We start from the raw sequence: 24,650 nt of genomic DNA on the forward strand, positions 1-24,650 counted from the left end.
CAGTTATCTTTTAAAAAAACTTGTTGCCAAGTTACCTTGGCACTCGGCAACAAGTCTCAGATAATTTAAACATTTAGCTAGTTGAACTAATAAGTCTTAGTTTCAGTGCATTTGTGCGCATGTATGTAAACTGGTGTATGTTATGTATAGGGCACTACTAGTTAAAAAAACTAACAATGACCGCCGGGGCGCTCAGTGAAGTTCTGAAGTAGTCGTAGCGCCCGCGCGTTAGCTGAGGTGGTACGTGTAACTAACTGGTTCCTGTACGACTCTCATACCGTAGATCTAATGGATGAACCTTGCGAACCTGTAACGAAGCGGTTGAAGAAGAGCCCATCCATGCAAATTGTAATTGGCTCGAGGGAGGAACGGCCGGTGTCAGAGAAAAGTAATTTTTGTTTGTAATATACGTTGCCGTATCTTGTCTTTAGTGGTGCGTATACCGCGTCAGTAAAGCAAACTAAAGTTAATCTTTTCTTGCCTCATGGTGAAGTATTAACTTAGCATGTGCCAGGATTTTCCGCGCTTTTAATGGAAAACCGGAACGTAACCGGCGAAATGAAACGAAATAGTTTTAATGAAATCAGTATAAGGCCCTCGGGGTTTCTTCTGGCAGTACCTTGTGTTCAGGCGAATTTGATTCACAGTTTATCGTCATAAAATGGGCACTTCGTGCACTTCATAAAAATGGGCATTTCGTGCACTTTGTGGTACAATCATATCAGGAAGTTTGGCTCAAAAACGGAAATTTCAGGCCAGCTGTGGGTGATTTGTCCAATTATAATCAAAGCAATTTAGCAGCTGCAATTATTTTAACTTGTTATATTTCATTGATTAAAGGCTTTACTGCTGCAGTTTTGTAGGTTTTGAGACATTTCTGCTTAAAGGAGTCGTCAAAATCTGTCTGTGCTGCATTTAGTGTATTTATGACAGGTGTACTGGATCCAGGCCGGAACATTAGAACTTTAATACGCATACAGAACTTCTTTAATAAAATCGTTCTAAAGCTCTGTATTAATTCTAAGGAGTGGTTTATAGTTCAAGCATTGCTGTGCGTTACTAGTCAGACATAGCCAGACGGAGTCCAAGCCAAATCAAAGTAATTAATCTCGCTCAGAATCACGCACATATTTAACCTACAACTTTTCCATCGTTTTGATGAGTGATAGTTTACACTATAAGTGCTCACTGTGGCTTGTTGGAATCGCTCAAGAATAAGCTAAACGAATCTAGCAGCGAATCCGGGATGATCTAAACGTATCACGAGATATGATGAATCTAATAGAATCATCAAAAATGGTATTCCTTTATTGTGATAATGACGAGCGGAGTTTTTGTGTACTGAGCTTCATTTGGTACCATCCTGTTTGCCAAGAGTTGCTCTTTCTTATGGTACTTGCGAATCTGAAATTCGTCTTTTGAGTGAAAAGATATGCCAGTACAAAATGCCAGTACAATAGAAACTATGCAACTTATAGTAAACAAATTGGTGCAGCTGGACCAAATCTCCGCAAACTTCTTGATATGTATGAAACTTTCCACACAAATTGTGCTCCTCGTGACATAGCTATGTTTTTTGATATAGAGCCATCACAGATTTGATCTTTGGTGACCTTTAGATCTATTTTTCACTGAAAATTAATCATTTTTTCTTTATCTTCCTGAGGCATTATTTTACACTATTAAAACACAGGGCCGTAGCCAGACTTTTATCTGGATAGGTTCTTTTAGAAGAAAAGTGGGCCTTTTATATGAAATGATTCAGATCGTATTATGGTGTGCACACCCAGCATGCTGAAACTAGGGGGGTCTGGGGGCATCCCCCCCTCCCAGGAAATTTTTTGAAAATAGATACTAAAAGGTTGAATTTAGTGGCATTTCAGTCAATAATTTTTAAGTTAGACTGAAGACCAGCTGTATGGATTTCTGGAAAAATATCTTCATATTTTAATGAAAGCTCGGTTTAGACAATCTACATGGAAATTAAGTAGCTTTTCAAAGAAAATCTAATTGTGACGTACTGTTCTATTAGAGTAATCGTTCTATTAGAGTGATTGACTACTCTATTAGAGTATCTCGATCTTACATTGCATTTAATGTAAGCACTAAATGAGTTACTCGGAGCACTTAATTTAGTTTCTTATTAGTGTTATCTAGTAAACTGTAGCTAATGGACTTTTGCTACTGAAAATTTGGACTTGTATACTAAAATTGTGGACCTTTTTTCCAAGAAGGCAGTTCTTCAGAACCCCCCCCTGCTACGGGCCTGAAACATAGTATCAGATTAAAGGTGTTGATCCAAGAACTATTTGTTTGAAGTTTGTATCTCATTCCACTGCAAAGTTATGATCTTTTTTGTATGTCATAAAATTCTTTGCCCTTGGGATATAAATTACTAATGAGCAAGTACGGTACCGCCCAGCGCAATGCCGCACTTGCTCACACACACAACTTTGCTCGAGATTTTAAAAATCGCTAATTGAGGGGTGTGGCAACTATTTCGCTTGCGAGACAACGTGGTAGCTGTTTCGTTCACGAAAATCGCGAGCAAAACAGTTGCCATGCCCTTTAATTCACGATTTTTTTAAATTTCGAGCGGAGTTGCGTGTGCGAGCGAGTGCGACGTTGCGCTTGGGTGGTACCGTAATTCATAGAATTTCATTGTTAATATAAATGATCATAACTTTGGAATGCAATCACCTATTGACTTCAAATAAAATCCGAGTAGTTCGTTTTAGCAGCACCTTTAATTTGAAACTGCAAAATGATGCCTCAGGGAGATAAAAACAAAAATTGATGAATTTTCAATACAAAAATGTCGAATATGTGATGGCTCTATATCCAAAAAATTATGTCACAAGGAGTACAACGTATATGGAAAGTTTCATAATTGTATCAAAAATTGCACAACTATCGCACTATGCTGCTCTACTATCACCACCCGCATAGTATTTGAAAGCCTCAAAATTTTCATTTTATCACATGATTCTAATATTCATCCATGTGACATACACGTTTCAATAATAGCATGGCTAGTTACTGTAACGTCCTTGTACAAGCTCTTAAAAAATTGCTAAAACTCGGATTTTAGTCTCTGCCAGTGTGACTGCCAGTGTGACTGCCTGACCACAGTCACAAGGCTGGAAGCCAAACAAAGCAGCGCATGGCCACCACTTTACGCCACAATAGCAAACTCACCAGTGGGATATGTGTTTTGGGATTCTGACAAGTGTATGCCCTCTGCGCCTTGTCTTTCCTTTTGTTTTCAATCAGGCTAGTTTCTTCATTCACCAGGTATGGTCTTGGTGCTCGATCGTCATTGATCAACCAAGATTGTGTTAATTAATTATAGGCGAGGCGTTGAACCTATACCATAAGCACTTCAATAAGTTTGTAGCATCTAAATATGCTGCTCAAGTAAAGTGTTGATAAGAAAAAGTAATGCCTCAATATGGTTTCATTGCATCTTATCAAGATGACAAACACCATTATTATTATTGGCCTATCTGTGTGCTAGCACAATGAAATAGTGGAACTGGTAGTGAAAGGCTGACTCGAGATACTCTAATACAGCAGTCACACTAATAGAATAGTCACATGTGTATAGGTGCATGCTATAACAAAAAAAAATTAGTATATTAATTTTAAAGTAAAGTAGGGATCCAAGCAATGAAAAGTAGTGAAACAAGAGATGAATGATATGGTATTACAACATAGCTCAGTGGGAAACTCCCTACTTTGGAATTGAACTAAATCATTGTTATAACATGCCAATGTAGGAATTTTCCCACTGAGCTATGCTGTAAACAGTGTAATACCATCATTCATCTCTCTTTTCATTGCTTGGATCCTTACTTCATTTTTAAATTAATAATTTTTACATTAATAATTATACTTTAATTTGTGAGGCACAATTTGTTCTACAAGTAAAGCTGCAACCCGGAGATTCCTTACACAGTACACTGAAGGAATTTTTGGGCTTGCTAAAGCCTTGCTTATACCTACTCAATGCTACGAAGGTGCCATGAACATATTGTGCGTCTGGTACAGTATAGTTACAGTTGCGCTATAATTAATTTGTTGCAATACGTAGCATCATCATCTATGTACATGACTTCCTTTTCTTCTTTTTTTTTTTGCAGAACCGTCACCTTCTGAAAGAAAAGATGCTTGTGATGGCATAGATACATCCTGGTGTGTCAATGTGTTTTCTTCCGTACTAAAAGACCCCAGTACACATGATGTGACATTCAAGACATCTGACGGTGGTAGTGTGAGTGCTCATAGGGTAATAGTAGCAGCTGGTTCACCAGTGTTCCATGCTATGTTGTATGGTAACATGAAAGAGAGTAGTCAGAAGGAGATTGAACTACCCAATGTAGATACTGCAACTTTGAAGATGCTGCTTTTCTTTGTATATACTGGCCAAGTACAAACGTGTGTGGAAAGGTGTTGTTATTTGTTACAAGCTGCTCGTTACTTTGCTGTTAATGAGCTACTAAAATTGTGCAGCAGTTCTATTGGTGATGCACTGGATACCGATAATGTCTTTAGTGTTACTGACTTTGCAGTGGAACACAAGTTTGCCTTGCTTCTTCAACAGTGCCTTAAGTTCATAGAAGCCAATGCTAAAGCAGTCATATTTGCTGTGGGGTTTGTTTCTTTACGATTAACTATCATGCTTGCTGTAACGAAGTCATCGAAGCTCAAGGTTGGTGAATTGGATTTATTTCTTGCTTTTGTTAAATGGGCTAAACATCAACGAGACAAGTTGAGTGAAGATGATATCAAATCAGTTTTCAAACAGATCCGCTACCCACTAATTTGGAAGAATGATTTGCTCAACAGCGTGTTCCCTACCAGAATGGCCGATCCTGATCTTTACAAAGCTGCTTTGAAGTATCGCGATAATGGTCATTATGATGGTCCACAAGAGCAATTACACTTGAGAAATTACTTCTTCGATTTCTATCCTGATGATTCCCGGGAAATACGTGTTGAAGATACTTCTATGGGTACCCTAGTCACAAAGATAATGCAATCAGGTGACAGCAGCTTTGCTGAAAATCCCCTAAACTTCCCAGAAGATGATCCTACAATATTTAAGATTTTAATTAAACGGTGTCATGACAAGGCCAAGATAAAGTTTGAAGTATGTCACTTTATGGCAGATCAACCTATGGCCCGCATGAATGCCAGTGAATTTCCAATTGGAGAAGAAGTGGACGGGACTATTTTCATACAGAATCAAAGATTGTGTGCTAAAATAGGAGATAAATCTATTTCCATTCCCATACTGGATAAAGGTGCATTGTATTTCAATGTAAGAGTGCACTACAAGGATGATCAGGTGCTACTGTATAAAAAGTAATTCTAACTCTCTGACTACAGTGACAACATATGTATTATGTAGTTTGGGTTCTCATGATTTTGATTAAAATTAATTTTGTTATAGTTGGGGGGTGTCATGCAGCCACTACAGTTCTTGGGAAGTTTAGATGACTATGGTCATTCCATTCTACAGCATCATGGAAGTCACTTATGGGAGTGTTTGCATGTGGACATTGTGGAGGAATACACTGATTTATTGATGCTGCTACAGAGGGGTATACACTGTACTGTATGTGTAGTATTAGTATTTTGTATTTAAGCTATAGGTAGTACATATACTGTATAGTAGAAATTTGGCAGTATAAATAGGATATTCATTTTTGACGAATTGTTGCTAACCTTTTCAACCAAATTATATTTCCATCCATGCCTCATTAGCTACATAAAGGGAGGGGGCCAGGCCAGCTGTAAGTTAAAGACCAAAAAAGAAGAAAAGCAAAAGGTAACTCTGCTGACAATAGTTCCTCTCCACCAATTATATCTCCTTACTACACATATGTAGCTAAGTAGCTTGCTACACTGCTTCTCTGAATACTGTGACTGCTCTATTGTATCTCAATCTTTTCTTGCAAACAATGTCCCAGGTGGGCATCTCCACTGCCTATGAGCTACATACAATGTGTAGTGACACTTGACAGATTTGCTTAAGTATTTTTGCCAATTGGGCTTGGTCAAAAATTTCATGTCACCAAAGTTTCTTACTGTATAGTATAGTGTATGAGGGTATGCCTTTAGTGTCAACAACTTCAAGGATTGATTGCACTCTTTAGAACATTGATTGATCTATCCAAGTATATAAACTTAGCATGGTGTAGGATGTTTTTTTTTCACAGGTTTGATACTAGTTGCAAAGCTTTCAAAGAAGGTGTTAATGGAAGAGGACAGCATGATAAGCAAATCATGCATTGCTTTACAGAAAACAGAATCCTAAGTGGCATAAATGTCAACAAGATAACAAGTTAAGTGTTAGCTCTTTTCTGCTTAACTGTTATATCTGTTGGTACCAGGAGCCCATGCATGTATTAATATTGCACTCATGAAAGATCACAACCGTATAAACAAGGTTTTAATTCAAGTTCTTATTATAACAACACAGTTTAGTAGAACATATAAACTTTGCTGCAGAAAATATATTACTATATATGTACAATTACAAAATCTATATATAAGCTCAGGTGAATGAAAACTGCAACTCATCATCTTGATGTTCCATATGAATACAAAAGTAAGTCACACTTGCTTTAGGTACAGTCTTTGTAAATACCATTGATGGTATAAATGTTAATAGTCTCCTCTCTTATGGAAATAACTCCATCAATTTCTTGCTGTACAGGGAGACCAGACATACCTATACCACTAGTAACATCATCAACTATAAATCTGGGATCTCTTGTTTCATATGAACGTGTTATCAAGTAAATACAGCTGGTACGAGTTTCAACTTTCTGTAACACAATTTTGAAGTGAACTGGCTTCTGCTTTGTAGGATGCACAAGGATAGCACATAGTCCATTCCAACTAAGAAAGCCTTCAGTCTTAGTAATCGTAATACCATTGTTGTTGTCAGACACAGTCATATACTGTTGGTTAACATTGATGTATTTTATGTTCTGCGGTGCGTGTCTTCTATTTGTGATCTGGTTAATAGATCCTCTGTATTTGTCTGGAACAAGATGATACTCTAGTGCTGCTGTGTAAAGATCTGGATCAACTATTTTCATTGGACGTACTATGTTAACTAGATCTATTTCAGATATCAGTGGATAACGAATCTCTTGATGAAAGATCTCCTTGAGAACCGTTCCAGGTATTAGATCTCGATGCTCGTACCACAACAAAATTGATTGAAACAGAGTCACTTCTTTTATCTTGAGATCAGAACTTTTGCAAAATGTAAGAACAATATCACTTGACAAATGTGTGAAGCTGATATCACGAGCTACACTATCAGCATGATCATACATGTATGACAAGCAATTTTTAAACAACTGGGGAAACTTGCTATTTTTAGCAAACAATATGATATCAACAATATTGGTACAGTTCAATGAACTTGAAACAAAGCCAATGAGTTGTTCTTCCAATGAAGCAATGTTAAAGTAATGTGCAGCTTCTAAAACTTCTTCAATGCATTGTGAATCAATGTTTACTGTACCAGTGTACATAAATGTTAGAAGGGTTGAAAGTGTTTTACTGTCAACAGATAGCAAGTTGATCTCCTTTTGTGTACTCTTTCATGTTACCATACAACATAGCACGGAACGCTGGTGAACCAGCTGCTACTATTACAGGGGCGGATCCAGGGGGGGGGGCTTTGGGGGCTGAAGCCCCCCCCCTTTATATTTAGCCTTTACTTGTGATCAATATGCTTAGTATTATAATGAAATTTTGTCTTAGCATAATTATATGATCACTAATAATATAAATAGGCATTCCAGTATCCGAGATTTTTTAATAAAAAAATTCTCCGTATATTCCCCAATAGAACTCTGGCACAAAATGACAACTCGTGTTTAACTTGGGATTGCTCCGTCGTCCGAGCTCCAATGAAGATGAAACTCGCTGTGGGGTTTGTCTACACGCTGATCATCATGCAAATCTTAGTTTTATCGTGTGCGTTACATATAAGTAAGTTTTGTGTTGTTTTGTAATCTTTTCAAGCCTTGTAATGTATGTAGAATACTTTAAAACTTTAAAAAACGTACTGTCGGGTGGAAGGTAGTTACTGGTGCTTACTTTAAAGTGCGTAGTTACTTCACTTGGGTTAGCGATTTTCAGCTCCAGAGCAATTTTCTGATGGCTGTGTCATCAGCTCCAAAGTATAAACCACTTCAAAGTCAGCATAATAATGCCATAATTGAAACCACAACTCCACCTTAGGTATTGTTGCATCATTGTGGCACCTCCACTTTAGTTGTTTACCTTTATAAGTTGCTAACTTGATGTTTTTACCAACTTGAGATAGCCACTTGCCTATGGGTATACACCATTGTATTGAGAAGTGTGCAGTAGGTGAAACATATTTGCTCACCACAAAGTATGCAAAGATCGCTGAGATCCAAGAATACCTGAAGTTACTCTCATTACATGTACAAACTTGCAGCTAGAAGCAACTGCAGTTTCAAGATAGTCCAGATTGCTAGATGGCTTCCTGATTCAATTGTGCCATTTTTCCCTGTAAAATGTTTGGGGAGCCCTGGAGAAAAAATGTACCTTTTTTCAGTTTTTAAGCACTGTGCATGCCAAAGTAGTTAATTCCAACCCAACAAACTATATATTTCTGAGATCAGCAACCAATACTCTATCTATTGAGCATATAAAAAGCCCGTTTTTCCAAAATTTAAAAATCAGTCTGGAATGCCTAATATAAATACTCATAAAACCACCTTATAAACATCTTTCCAAGGTATTATCAGTGGATTTATGCTAAAGTTTATGCAACAAGGACTCGGATCAGCATTGGAGGTGTACAAGATCGAGATACTCTAATAGAGCAGTCAGCTAACTACTCTAATAGAACATTCACTGTAAACATGTAGTTAGTTCTGTTATATGGAATTTTTCCAAATCTACCTGCACCTATGCATACAATGAAGTGCATTGGTCTGTTTAAAGTGCTTCATTCATCTACTTGTGCAGTTTGTATGTATGGCAATACTTAATTCAGGTACACAATTTCCATTGAAAATGCTCTCAGATTCAATCCTGTATTGTTCAAGTTTCAAAATTTTCCACTTTCAACATTGTTATTCTAACATGCACCTATTCAGTGTTGTACAATTGTGAGAGGGGTGCATCATGTACTTGGTTGTCTGTAACCTACCCAAACTTTTCCATTAGCAAAATGCTTCAGAGAGCCATACCTACAATCTAAAGGCAGTATATAAAATATCTACAGGCAGAAATATTATGAATTTTATGTGGAAATGTCTCCAAATTGCAGTATTTTAGCATCTATTTTCAAAATTTTTCCTGGGGGGGCATGCCCCCAGACCCCTTTAGTTCCAGCATGCTTAGCATGCTGGGAAGTGTGCTTCACACATCTCTACCCAAGAGATTAGTACCTTGAGTTAGCCCCCCCCCCCCCCCTTTTATAAATCCTAGATCCGCCCCTGTATTATTCTATCAGCACTCACACTACCACCATCGGATGTCTTGAATGTCACATCATGTGTACTGGGGTCTTCTAGTAAACCACCAAATGTTGTAGGACACCACTCAGCTGTGCCCTGCAAGATGCAATTTGGAATGTTTTTCAATCCAAGTTTCATTGCTTCCTCAGCTGTGTCCAAGTCAGGTTCACTATCAGCCTTCGCTCGCTTGGCAGGTGGGGCTTGATCAGATTCTCCCACAGTCATCATCTTGGTAGTTCCCAACAGTATCGCTTAAATGGCTTAAGATTATTTCCGAACGCTCCTATAGCTGCGGCTCCAACGCCCGTAGAAGATGGTCGACGCACAGTTTCTGCTACTTCAATTCGTAAGCACTTCAATGAGCAATTTTTCGTAAAATTTACTTGCTCCTCATGGTACACCTTTTTATATAACGCGCTTATGCATGCAAGATCATGCTTTACTACTGCACGATCAGGATTGAGTAGCTACGCCTACCCATAGATAGTATATACTATCTATGGCCTACCTAAATAAATTTCGCTAACGAAACTTATACGGCTTTATAGCTCCAGCTTTTCAGCTACCATATATTGAGTTAACCGAGTTGAGGCGACTGTTTAAGTAAAGAGAGAATATTTAATTTTAGAACCGAGATATACTCTAATAGAGCGATCAGAGATTCTAATACAACCACGCACTCTAATAGAACATTCATGCATATTAAACCGTGACAATTATACGCCCTATATCTTAATGCATGAACACTGAAAATTGTCCTATATGCCATTGATACAGCCTGCATGTGAAGCAGAGAGTCAGAACACTAAACACTCCATTGAATACACTAGTACACTGGTGTCAGAGAAGAGAAGATGTAGTGGTGTCATCTTCTCTACCCTATATAGCAAGCCACTCAAGATATCAAGATACACACCTAGTGACTAAATTTTATAGTTTGTTTTTGCATACATGGCCACAAAAATACCCCGTCCTCCTCACCACATGGCCCTGTCACTGCACCATTTTGTTAAACAGTAGAAATTTTCTACTGCATGTAACCTAGTGTAGACATCTGATAACAGTATAGTTAGTTATCTATTATGAGCCAGCTATAGATCATGACCAATACTGCATGCAGATTGATTTCATATGTATAATATATGAGATTTTCAGTGTGCCTTGAAGTTTACTGGTTGTGGTGTCGGTGAATTACTTCTGCAGATGTAAACATGTCAGTGTTAATGGCAGTCTGCCCAAGAGGTCCCACTCAAACTGAAAACTGTCTCTCATTGCTATCACTACAGTAATATGTTCATGTTAATTAAGTTAATCCCTTAGAAATATATATAGCTAAAAAGAAAAGTGTTTTTTCTTAAGAGAAATGACATTTCAGCCAACTAGATGATCAGACAGTAAAGGTGTGTGAAGAGCAGATCATGTGTCCATCATGAGTTTAAAAGGTTGTGTATATATCATACTATATACTTAACTTAGGAAATTTATGGAGAATTAAAGCTTTGATTGCATGGGCATAAATAAAATATCAGATATTTCATGAAGAGATTATGGCTTGCAATTGATATCTATATTGGTGTATCTCTTTGCTCACCCAGGTGCATAGTGATCTAAAGTAATTTGGAATTCACACAAGTTGTACTGATGTGTAGCATTTATGTTTTCTGAGTATATTGTCACTGCTATAGTGACTGATTATGACCACTTTCTTTCATAGGCGGATCTGAGAGAGGGCCAGGGGGTGCCGTGCCTCCCTCCCCCCCACCCCCGGCCCTTCTCATGCCCCCCTTGGACCTACAGTACTATATTGATGCCAGAAACTAGAATCCTGCATTCATTCACACTGTATTCAGAAGTATAGAAAACCAATGGGGCAAATAGAAGACAACAGCTATAAATGTACTTTACAGTTGTAGCTAAACTGTACACTGTAAAGAAAGTGAGGAAAATAAATTTGAGTTTTATGTGCAAAGATTGAGATACTGTAATAAAGCAGTCGACGTCACTACTCTAATAGAACAGTCGTAATTCTATATAATGTACATTTTTTACAAATCATAATACTCCTTATTTTAATTTCGTATACACTTAAACATCAAACAGGTTTGTCTCATAGTGACTAACCAATCTTTGTATGCATTGCAAAGCATACACTTTGTTAGCTAAGTGCTATCAAAAATCTCAAATTCAAACCTAGGTCTAATTTTTAAACTTTTTCTCCAACTACAGTCTTAAAAACTGTATGTCCATCATTCATCCAGCTTTATGCTGAATAAAGTTATGCAAATGAATATAACTTGTGTACTAGAATTCCATTCTTATCCCTTTAGTGGAATAAACACTGTAGTTGTGCAGTAAAACTTTCTGCCCCCCCTTGGCCCCCCTGACAGTGTCTCCTAGATACAACTATGCTTTGTTTCAACAAGAAGTGGCTCGCAATGTATAGTCATATTCAATAAAGTTCAACAAACAATCATTGCCGAATTCCATTCCAGAAAGCTATATATAAATTGAAAATTTTCCTGTGGGGCCAGAGCTCAAGTTGAGGGTATACGAGGTATGCCTTGCTAAATTTATTTTCCAGAAATAGCCATACCTTTTAGCTGCTTGGCAAGTTGCAGCAGTTTAAAAATTTATACAAAACTCATGAAACAAATTTTTCTGCAGTAGGTGAAAAAGTGAGAACCAGTTATTTCAAACTGTATCAGAATACAGGACCTTGCTTCAGATTGATTTACTGTAATACAGCAGTCATACATACATTCTAATAGAATAGTCAAATAAAGTTCATGTATATTCTAACAGTAATTTTCAAGATATATACAGTCTGTTGTCATTATCTACTATAACCAGGGGTGGATCTAAGATTTTTTGAAAGGGGGAGGCTAAGCTGGACAGGGACAAAGGTAACTGTCCAGATAGTAGAAGATACCAATTCAAGCCTTCTCACATGACTTAAGATTCACGTAGTATTCATGGTCAAATTAGCTATATATGTGACCGGATTTGCGAAAAGGGGTCTTCCACACACATCCAATTTACTAACTTTGACAGTTCATAACTTCAGACTGGGAAAAGGTATTGCCTTACAATATGGTCAGTAGTGAGTACCAACTTTGGTTAATAGATGGTAAAAATTTCAGGTTTGTATCTTCTTTGAACACAAAGTTATGGTCTCCAAGTTTATAGAATCGGATGTGTGCAGAAGAGCTCTTTTCATAAATCCGGTCACATATATATTTGGAATAATGACTACGTTAGTGTGCTGCATGTGTAGCATGTCAATCTAGGGTGGTCTGGGGGCATGCCCCCTCAGGAAATTTTTGAAACTTAGGCCCTCTAAAGGTGAATCTGAGAGTGTTTTTTAGCAGTTTTTCAGTGGAAAATAATCACTGTAAATCTGAAAATATGAATATCATAAAAATTTCCACAGGAGTCATACAAAATGGCTAATCTGTATGACTCCTGAGGCTGACATTCATATTTCCAAATTTACAGTGATGTAATTTCAGTTTATATCATTAATTTTTACTTCTTCATTAAATCAAGACTGATTGCAATATGCATTGAGTAGCTATCATGCATGCATGATAATCTTTTCATTTGTAGCTACCAAGCATTTACATAATATATTATAGCTAGCTATGTACCATAATGCATCAGCTCTTCATAGCCATGCTCTAATCAGCTAAATCTGTGAGGGAGAAACATGTATTGCTACGTAGTAGTGGTGTTGAACGTCACAGTTATTAGTATGCATGCTCCTTAGCCTATAGTGACACTTTGTTAGCCATAACACCAATAAAGTGTACTGAAAAGCAGAATAATGCAGTGAAGGGTACTTAGTCCACTGGCAATCCTTAGCAAAGTGCCACTATATTTGCATTCATGGACTTTCTGAATTTGCTGTTGTGATAGTCAACTAATTTCTAGATCTGCCGCGTTCTGAAGACTGATCTATAGCTAACTACAAAATAATGCCAGCACCATAACCCACAGCATGGGGTCATATCAGAAGGTAACTGATACGTACAGATTTTACATTCATAGACAAAAGTGGTTGAATATGCTATAGCTGCCTTATGAGACTGTAAATTACCAAAAGACTACAGTTTGCTAAATGGCTGAGTTGGTAGCTACTGTACATATTATACTGAAGCTGACAACCCTAACCAATTAAACCAACTAACACTTTTTGAATCATATAATTCATTTTAAAACATAAAAACCACACTAATCACCTCTTACAGCCATAGTGGAAAACACTGCTAATTATCTAAATAAAACAAAACCCACAGTTAAACTTTTGTAAGTGGAGATGCAACCCATAATCGAAACCCATTTAAGGAAGCTCTACTCTCCTGTAACAGAGTTGAACAATAGGTATAGTTACATAGACATTATTTGTGTTGGTAGTGACTGAAATAATATGATACACATGAAAGTTTTATTGGCTAAGTACTAACTTAGATAGGAAGGGGGAGGGGGCTACAGCCCTCTTAGCCTCCAGCATCCAATGCAAGAGCTAGAAGTGAGACTACTAGTTGTGGCCAAAATACATACTTTGGGCATAGAGAATCTTTGCATGCTTTGGGCTTGTATGATGCTGAGAAAAACACCATACATAATTATGTACTTAATATTACAAACTGATGAGTTGAAACTTTGATGGTTAAAATATTGCAACCTTGATTCAGAAGTGTTAGCTAACTTATACCACCCACCCAGATCTTTGTACAGAGAAATTAATATACGTTCATGTTATTTTATACAATTCAAGCACTGTGTGGGGCTATGCATCACTCTAGGGTAGAGCATAGGGCGGTCTGGATGTGTTGTATCTATCAATCAGTTACCACTTTAAATTTCTTAGCATCCCACTACAGTTAGCATTATCCATTGTGAAAACTACTGCAATGCTGTAAAACTATATACTCCATTTATACTCTAATAGAACATGCACAAAGTTCAAGTGTAATATTTTAACTAAACCATTCATTGCTAGTGTATACATACTTGTTGGATTACTTTGAGTAATTTCAAGATGCCTTCACATTTTATTGTGTGTTACTTTCACTTGGCCAGATCTCTATTTCATTACAGAGACTTTGTGATATGAGATTAAGCACCCTCACTTTTTCAGTATAGGCTTGTAATATCTACTGATAAGCACCTCCGCTGAAATACAATGCATTTCAGCAATACAAAAAGTATATATAATCAAATCAGTTTCAAATTTCAAACAGGTCCACTACCCACTAAATTGAACTATAACATTTTCATACAGAATCAAAGGTTGTGTGCTAAGTGGGAGACAAATCTATCTCCATTCTCATACTTGCATTGTATTTCAATGTAAGAGTGGCACTAGAAGGATGGTCAGGTTCTGCTGTATAAAAAGCAGTTTCGCATTATGCTATATAGTTGAGGGTCACCAAGAAGTTGTTGTAGCTGTATGCACCTTGTTACTGCAAAAGCTTTCTCCTTTGGAATGCTCTCTCCATCTTTTCATTTTGCAGTGGCAGATCTAGAAATTTTCAGAGGGGTTTCAGGTTGAGGAAGTTTTCAATTGTCAAGGGCAGATCCAGACTTTTTAATAAGGGAGTCCACTCTGGAATTGCAACTTCAGCCTAGCTTTAAGTCAAAGTCCAAAAAAAGGTAACTACCTGCTGTTGAACAATAAAAGTAAGAAGTTTGGCCAGTAGAAAAAGTCCTAATAATTATAATACACTATGTATAATTCTTGGTGATTTTATCACCCACACGAATCGTAAATAAATTAGGGGGGCACTATTTTCAGAGAGGGGTTTCAGCTGAAACCATTGCAACCCCCTGTATCCGCCACTGTTTTGTGTACCTACATTGACTTATAATTATTATTATTTTGCTACACTATCCCAGCACAAGTGTGTAGAATATAGACAATACAAGTCCTGCACAACGAAATACAAACCCTCACTATTATGGAGAGAAATGATCAACTATATATAGTTAGAATTATGCATAATCATTGGTACCTATAATATGTAACAGTAATAGTAAATGTATATGTGAAAGTGACATGGTGTAGTAGTGTGTGCATGAATAAGAACTCATGATCATGCAAGTGCAGTCTCCTTGTAGCGTTTGGTTCTATTGCACATACTGAGCAAATCTTAGAGGCCTAATGAGATTTCCTACACAATGGTTAAAAGTTCTTCAATATCCACAATGTTAAAATCTTGGCACTCATATTTTACATTAATAAAAAGTTCATATGTAAATTTATGACACTCACAATGTTAATGTATTGTAATTCACACCTCAAAAGCAGTATTTAGCTAACTAATTGATATTGTATGCATGCTGTGTATATAACACTTTAAGTTTTCAAAAATGTGTACATTCCCTCCACCTCTTCCATATAGATTTTATGCAACACCACCATAGGCTGGGTTAGGAGTAATAGCAACATTTGAGCCAGTAGTAACTTGAGAGTCAGTTGTGTTTGTCTCCTCTGTTATAACCTTTCCATAAGATGGGTTAGCATTCATTTTGACATGTTTCTTTGTATCATGACATGGTGGATGTTCACCAAACCATCCAAAGATATCTTCATCATTTTCCTTTTGTGGCTTTGACACATCATGAGGATCAACAGGAATAGCAGAACCCGGTACAGTTGTGTTATTACCTAATAAGATAAACTATAACACACGTACCCATATACTGTAAGTATAATAAAATTGTAAATCTGCAAACAACTTAATACCACGCATATGTGTTTACTGTATGCAGCAGGATACATCACCATGGAATTAATATCAAGTCAAAGTTATGCATGTGTGCATATACAAAATTTATTTTAAATCTTTACAGTTTACGACAAATTCCTCAAATTCAATGTGTACATAAGTATATTTTCAGTTTTTTGTAGTCCACTGTACTATTGCCTTACAATCCGTACAGCTTATCAAATTTCTCTTTTGAATTAAAATTATCCCCAGCTTCAAAGATGTCATGATTTTTTTTAAAGATTATCAACTAAAATTGCTTTTAATCTATATGCTTTTTTCCCTTTATTTAATTCCTTCACACAGAAATAATCATCATACAACTACTGTACCTTCACTTGATTTCTCGTTGTTTAATTGTAATTTTCTTCTCATCCATACTATTATCAGCAACAATACTAAAATAGCTATTAGGAGAAATACAATTGTTCCTCCAACAGCAGCACCAAGTACTGATGAATCATCAACTAAAGCTAGGTAAAGTTTATACAATATGCATGTAAATATAGCTGCTGTATATTGAATGTATGCAATAACCCAGGTATTTATTTTTTTATTCTACAGTGTACTCATGTACAGGTAGTTATTAATCCCATATAGTGAAATGCCATCACTCTGTCTCATTGTATCAAATGGTACGGTCGTACCGTTTAAGTAGGAATCCATGTGAAATTTCGCACGCCGCCCAAAATCGTGCCTTTAAAAAGCATCCTAGAGATATCTTATGAGACGAAAATCCCCTTTACGGAATAGTACTAGTCCATATAATACATAAAACAGCATTAAATACAACAAAATGCTTACAGGTAGCCGGATACAGAATTTTAAAAATCGCCAAAACTTTGAATTTTAGACTGACTGCCTGACTGCCTGACTGCCTGACTGATCACAGTCGCAAGCCTAGAGGCCAAATGAAGCAGTGCACGGCAACCATTTTACGCAACACTAGCAAACTCACCAGTGGGATGTGCCTTTTGGGGTTCCGACAAGTGTGTGCCCTCTGCGCCTTGTCTTTCCTTTTATCTTCAATCAAGCTGCTTCAGTTGTCTTCTTCTTTATCCAACGAAACCATATCGAGGCGTTAATTTTCCGTATCAACACTTTCTTTAAGCGGCATAATAGATGCCACAAGATTATTTAAGGCGCTTAGACTACGCTACTGTACAGAGGAATAGATTATATTACTTACTGATATAATCTATGATGGAGGGTACTGTATGGAGGTACTGGTACTAGCTAGATAGCTTCACGATGGTTCACAAGACCACGCCCATTCTTCATTCTACGCATTATCGATCTACCGATTGAAACCACAATGACACACCCCTTTTGTGCTAGCTGTATTTCAGTGACCACACACCTTTAATTTGGAAGGCTGACTCGACATACTCTATAATCGATTGAAACCACGCCCATTATTGGGCAAGCGCACATCTTGCAGGCTGCCTCGAGATACTCTAACACAGCAGTCACCCTAATAGAACAGTCACATGTTTATAGCTAGCTGTATATGCTTTAACAAAAAAACAACTAAACAAACTAGTATATTAAAAATTATAAATTTAAAAATAAAGTAGGAATCCAAGCGATAAAAGTAGCGAAACAAGAGAAGAACGATGGTAGCCATTACAGCATAGCTCGGTGGGAAATTCCTACTTTGGCATTGAACACAAAATAATGGCTATATCATGCCAAAGTAGGGATTTCCCACTGAGCTATGCTGTAATGGCTACCATTGTTCTTCTCTTGTTTCGCTACTTTTTATTGCTTGGATTCCTACTTTATTTTTAAATTTATAATTTTTAATATACTAGTAATTATTAGATGTTACTTACCAGATATTAAAATGCACAATTTTCATTCAACTACTGTACCTACATAGGAATCTACTACTGTACCTACATAGGAATCTGTTTCCTACACTAAATTTCAGTTTAAAATTAACATGCTGCATGCTCAACATGTAGTAATAAATAATTATTGGGACACATTGTCAAGGAGTAATTATAGTCTGAGTTTATTACTGTGCTCTCCATGCAGACTCAAAACTAGAATACAATGTAAGCCAGCATGCAATACACCTGCACAGATCTCATTGAAATGTTGTAGGAAGGGCTGTCATCGATTGATTAGATAATTGACCCATCCTTTCCAATATGATTAATAAGCAGGCCAAAGTCAACTAATTAGGTGGATCAAGTGACCATTAAATCATTTCATCAGAATTTATCTGTAAAAATACTGTACATTATCATTGAATTCATCATTTTTATCTTGTCAAAATTTGCACTGTACTAGAGGTGTGCAATTATCTAGATATGTGCAATTATCTAGATATGTTTAATTACCTAGACATCATAAGACTTATTGAGATAATTTATTTATCTAGATAATAATAAATTTCTTGTATACCAAAGAATATCTAATGGTGTAGCCACCTCCAACTCTCCCACCATTTGGGCACAGTGGTAAACTAACATTTTGCACTTCTTCATCCTTTTAAAATCAAGACACACGGTAGTGTGTCGTGCGGCCCAAGAAGCCGGCGCGCAACCCCGTGAGTTTATTGACAGGAAGAAAGAAAACGCAATTTTCGCACCTCCGTAGCTCTGTGCTGCCTTGATGAAACAAGACAAATTTTGCTGTGTAGATTCCCTCCACCTTCAGCACTCCACATTCCAAATTTGAGCGAAATCGCTTCAGGCATTCCTGAGATATGCGACTTCAAAAATTGGCTTAGTTTCTTCGGGTTTTTTTCTTTCTTCTTCTTCTTATTTTTCTTCCTCTTTTCACACACTTACAAAAACTGCTATAAAACGCGAACGCGTTATCCGATTGCCTTGAAATTTGGCACACAGAAGGGGAGTATAAAGGCGCATCTCGGTACCAACTGTGGCTGGAATACCATAAACAGGCAAAGAGTTATGAGCGATTATGTACGAAAAATAACACCAATATGTTGTCACGCCTACAGGGTAAACCGCATATGGGAAGAAGCTGAAAATCGGTGGGTGAATAGGTTAACTATTGAACCTCAAACCTTTTGTGGTTTGAAAGAAATCGAGCTAAAAACCAGGAAGATACAGCGAAAAAATCAACAGTGTGTAACAATTACGCAATCGAGATTAGCTAATTTTCAATTTTTTAATTTTATTATTATTATTATGCTTGCCACGCCTACCAGATAAACCACTTGGGGTAATGCTTTGAAAATCGCTGTACAGATGGAGTTATCATCTTAGAAAGGCTCTTCAATGGTGTAGAAAAATCAGACTTAAAGCCACGGAGTTATAACACGAAATCCAACTTGGTGTAGCAAGTGCGAGATCGAGATACTCTAATAGAGCAGTCATCCTAATAGAGCAGTCACCCTGAACAGAATTCAAGAGATCAGTTAGAAATAAGTAACCTGTATAGAGATCAGCTACAAACAAATCACCCTGTAGAGAGTTCAGCTACAAACAATTCACCCTGTTCAGACACCAGTTAGAAGAAGTTTTCTTGTAGAGAGTTCAGTTACAAACAAATCACCCTGTAGAAAGATCAGTTAGAAGAAGTTACCTTGGAGAAAGTTCAGCTACAAAGAAACCATTTTGTAAAGAGCTCAGCTGCAAACAAATCACCTGTACAGAATTCAACTACGAACAAATCTCCCTGTAGAGAGATCAGCTAGAAGAAATTACCTTGTAGAGAGTTCAGCTACAAAGAAACCACCATGTAGAGAGTTCAGCTGTTCCAAGAAATCACGAAGTTACCTTTTAGAGAGTTCAGCTACAAAGAAACCATTCTGTAAAGAGCTCAGCTGCAAACAAATCACCTATACAAAATTCAGCTACAAACACATCACCCTGTAGAGAGATCAGCTAGAAGAAGTTACCTTGTAGATCGTTCAGCTACAAACAATTCACCCTGTAGAGAGAGCAATTAGAAGAAGTCACCTTGTAGAGTGTCCAGTTACAAAGAAACCACCATGGAGATTTCTGTAATCAATATATGTGACCGGATTTGCGAAAAGGGGTCTTCCACACACATCCAATTCTGTAAACGTTGGAGACCATAACTCAGTGTTCAAGTAACATATTAACCTGAAAATTTCACCATGTATTCAGCTATAGTGGTGCTCACCACTGCCCAAATATCAAGGCAATAGATCTTTCCAATCCGAAGTTATCAATTGTCAAAGTTGGCAAATTGGATGTGTGTGGAAGACCCCTTTTCGCAAATGCGGTCAAATATGTATTATACAGTATATATAATTTGTACATTTTCTGATAAAATATTTAAAGTACATCTACTTCATCTTTCTTCTTCCTGTAGTAAAGAAAAAAACGTAGGTTAAAAAAGTCCCAAAGCTGGTATACAAATACAAAAAGAAATGAAATCTAATCCAAAACAGCCAAGCTGTAAAAAAAGTGTGCGGCCCTCAGAAAGGCTATGGTGAAAAAAGATGTGAAATCCAAGGTGGCGGCCAAGAAATGGCTGTGATGGTAGGTTAATGGTAAAAATTTTAATAATGACAATTCAGGTAAATTTTGTGAAGCGGCACAAAAAATTCACCTGAATTGTCGTTATTAAAATTTTTACCATTAACCTACCATCACAGCCATTTCTTGGCCGCCACCTTGGATTTCACATCTTTTTTTACCATAGCCTTTCTGAGGGCCGCACACTTTTTTTACAGCTTGGCTGTTTTTGGATTAGATTGTAATTTGCTCAACATTTTATGCAGTTAACTCACACCTCTAGACTATAGAGTATTTTTGATAGTTGTAGTAGGGTGATAGCTCTATTAGGGTACCTTGATCATGACAATTAGTTGTATTGTTAGCATGCATCCAGTTAATTGTGGTTACAAGGTGTCAACCACTAGGAGTACTTTAATAAGGAAACTAAGACTCTTATTATACATTACGACAGGGAATATAGCCCCCTTTCCACTACTCCTGCTATGTATTCATGATGTTAAAATTCAAACCATATAATTATCTGCTAGATTAGTGGGCATGGATAAAATTAACTTTCCTCATATTTGGCCTAGCTGTTATACTCATGAAGAACAGTAGGAGAAGCAGCCCTGAAATCAATCCAGTCACCATATAAACTATGGACGATTCTCATTTATAAATGTAGGGAAGCCACTGTGTGCTATCATGAATCAACACCTTAGGCTGTCAGCAAAAGAAAAGGGACACAAAGGAGGACAAAGGTAAATCCATGATATGTGCATTGTATGACAGCTATACAAGCGTGACTGTTCTATTAGGGTGGCTGCTGTATTAGAGCATCTCTCAAGTCAGCTTCTCGCCTACCAAGGGGCATTGTCACTATTCTTTGTTTTCATCACATTGCTATAGCATTATAAATACTCCAATACCAATAAAGTGGGTGAGGTCATCATGTTTGAGTAAATAAAATTGTTAAAAGGTGTGGTCTTCAAGCTCGTCAACCAAGATCATCTCAAACCTATCATGAAATTAAAGGTATCCACCATGCAGGTATCCACTACCCTTCATAGTAGCATAAGCGCTTTACATTATGCTGCTCAAGGATTCAAAGTGTTGATACAGAATATTAACAATTTGATTTGGTTTTGTTGCATGAAGAACTGAGGCTGTGCACTGCTTCACTTGGCTTCCAGCCTTGCAACTGTGGTCAGGAAGGTAGGCAGGCAGGCAGGCAGGAGAGTTTCAGCGATATAATATATTTTTTAAATTCTATATCCAGAGGCCTTTAAGTGTTTAATGCTGTATGTGATGCTAATATTTTTCCACAAAAGTGATTTTCATTACGCAAGATGTCACTAGGGTGATTTTTAAATGCAGCATTTGAAAACATAATTATGTAGCTATTTGCATTATAATTATTATACAAAAATGAGGCAAAATTAAAGTGCACCCATTAGAATCCAAAATGTTGTATATCACTAGGTGTGCATTTTATTAAGGATTCTAACCCCAATCTCCATAAACTGAAGTATGCTGTATTGTTTGAAAGATGGTGTTATTTTCTGCAATTTTTAATAAAAAAATTCTTGCAAAAAAGTTTTTGATATGTGCAAACAAAAGGCACATATATTCAAAAGCTAGCCAATTAACTAGTAAATTTGAGTTAAAAGAAAATACGATAGACTGAATAAGGTGCGCATACATCTACGAAATTAAATCTTAAAGTCTGGACATTAAATTCCTTATATAGACTCCCAAGAATGATGCCTGGATCTACAAGCTTGCAGGCTCTACAAACTGTGCAACTTTGTTTTGCTACACTTCCCCTTCCACCCACTCTCCACCACTACTGTTTCAGAGGAAGAACTTCATTACTTGTTACTTTACCAACTTGAAAGTGCCAAAACTGATGATAGTAGAGATGAGTTCTTCAGCTCCAAGTATGTAATTCGTCAATGTGAGAACTAACACTTCAAAATTTCATGGCTTGTGCTTGTTAACAATATTGAAATTTGAAATTATTTACTATATAGTTATACAACGGCCACGAGTGCTCTGCCTGATATAAACGCACGAGCCTGAGGGCCGTTAGGCACGAAGGCAAGTGCGTTTATACAGGCAGAGCACGAGTGCACGTTGTATAACTGTTATGTACCACTCACCTAATAGGTGGGGAGAGTCTCACAAGACAGCTGTAACACTTATAAAGGCCAGGTTTCTAACATCGCTTGTGCATGGGTAACCAAGCCAGACGTTGCGATGACATTCCCCCTGCAGTACTGCAGCCACCTGAGATATTGAAAGCTAGTACGCTATGGATTATATCACTAACCTGCATTTGCTGTTCGACTCTCATCATGTAGTGCTCAGCATGCCAGCGTGCCATATAGACTAAGCACCAGACTAATCACCATAGTGATTCTCTCGAGCGAAAAAAAGCAGCTAAATAGACGGTTTAAGTAAACAAAACCTAACTACTAAACGATACTAGTCTAATTCTTACTATTTACACTGGCTAAACTCGAATCTGGTGGCATGACAAAACTGGTTCCCACAATCGAACATAAAGGTTAGTATTATTTAGAATATATTTGTTTTATTGAGTCATTGTCGAAGTAGACTACAGTTTAATCTGGGCTAAGATGGTACCAGACTAGTAAGGTGTATAAGTATGTTTATATATGTAGACTAGAGTTGTGGCCACCCGCGTTGGCTTTTTCAATCGCCATTGGCTACTTGAAAACATTCTACGTATTGGTGACGTTATGGCCCACAATCGACCTTTACATGTCAGGCTATAAAAGAATTCGAGTGATCTGTGAAGTGTCTTTCCACCTATTAGGTGAGGTGTCGTAGTGGTCTTCGCCACTGGCACTTGTGCTATGCTGCACAAAACCGCAGCCAGTGCAATATCTGTATATAGCACTGCGGTCGGTGCATTATAACTTATAATGCACTCGTTGTGGTCTACAAAACCGCAACCAGTGCGTTATAAGTTATAATGCACTCGTTGCGGTCTGCAGCAGTGCAATATACAAATTATGGCACTGGCGGTGCCTTTGAACTGCCCACGCAGAGTGGTACATTTACAGTTACAACACAGTCTATGGAGTTACTGCATATATGGCTGTCACCTGGAATCACAAGTTGTGTCATGCAGTGTTGCATACATCATTTTACCAATGTAGCCAAACCTACAGTATCACTTGAGCCTGGTGTGTTTGTGATAAATTTTCAGATTTGCCAAATGTGTAAGGGATCATAACTAGCTTAATTATTACATAGTCACTGTACATCACTTCTGATGATTATACTTTTCATGACTCTGCTACAACTCTGTGGTTACTTTACATGTTACCACACCGACAATAAAAAAAACTTTTATTTTATTATTTCTGCTTGTCCAGATGTTCAATGGTTTAAAACGGTAAACAATTCCATTTGAGTGAAAGACAGGGATTGTTCTGTGAAATGTGCCTATATTTCCTATTTTGGTCAACTTTAAAAAGCAACAGCTGTTAAGCTATTATGAGTACGTGCAAACATACCACAACACATTACTGCATGCTTTCCTACACAAACCACCCTTCCACCACACCAAGCTCTATAATATTATGGCATGTGATCATGACATATTACAACAACACATCACTTTACAGACCAGTTATACAGACATATATACGTACATATACATACAACTCTTTGGGCAACTGAGGTATGTTACGTATACCCCAGCCCAAATAGGCAATGAGTATGTGTTATTACTGTCACAGCAAACTTTACATAATACATCCAGTATTATTTATGGAAACCCGGCAGCAGCAACATTCAGCAACCACATTGCAAGCATACAATTGTAACAAGGATTAGCACATTCGGTTGTGAAACATTAAATTTAGTGACAGTTAGCA

At 37.2% G+C, this 24,650-nt stretch overlaps 2 protein-coding genes across 2 annotated transcripts in view; one reads left to right on the top strand and one right to left on the bottom strand.

The window, feature by feature from the left end:
* Nucleotides 1-249: 249 nt before the first annotated feature.
* On the top strand, nt 250-5,380 carry LOC136241387 (BTB/POZ domain-containing protein 9-like). The gene is made up of 2 exons (XM_066032582.1): nt 250-388; nt 4,143-5,380. The coding sequence occupies exons 1-2, from the start codon at nt 289-291 to the stop codon at nt 5,369-5,371; spliced, it is 1,329 nt and encodes a 442-aa protein (XP_065888654.1). The 5' UTR covers nt 250-288; the 3' UTR covers nt 5,372-5,380.
* A 10,354-nt stretch (nt 5,381-15,734) lies between these two features.
* LOC136240332 (P-selectin-like) overlaps nt 15,735-24,650 on the bottom strand; it is a 62,781-nt gene continuing 53,865 nt past the window's right edge. The window contains exons 10-11 of the mRNA XM_066031282.1: nt 16,627-16,767; nt 15,735-16,194 (exon numbers count right to left, since the gene is read on the bottom strand). Coding sequence (XP_065887354.1) covers nt 15,932-16,194; nt 16,627-16,767 — 404 coding nt within the window. The 3' untranslated portion in view covers nt 15,735-15,931. The remainder of the gene's footprint in view (nt 16,195-16,626; nt 16,768-24,650) is intronic.

Source organism: Dysidea avara, chromosome 12, assembly GCF_963678975.1.
Source record: "Dysidea avara chromosome 12, odDysAvar1.4, whole genome shotgun sequence".
Classification (NCBI taxonomy): Eukaryota; Metazoa; Porifera; class Demospongiae; order Dictyoceratida; family Dysideidae; genus Dysidea; species Dysidea avara.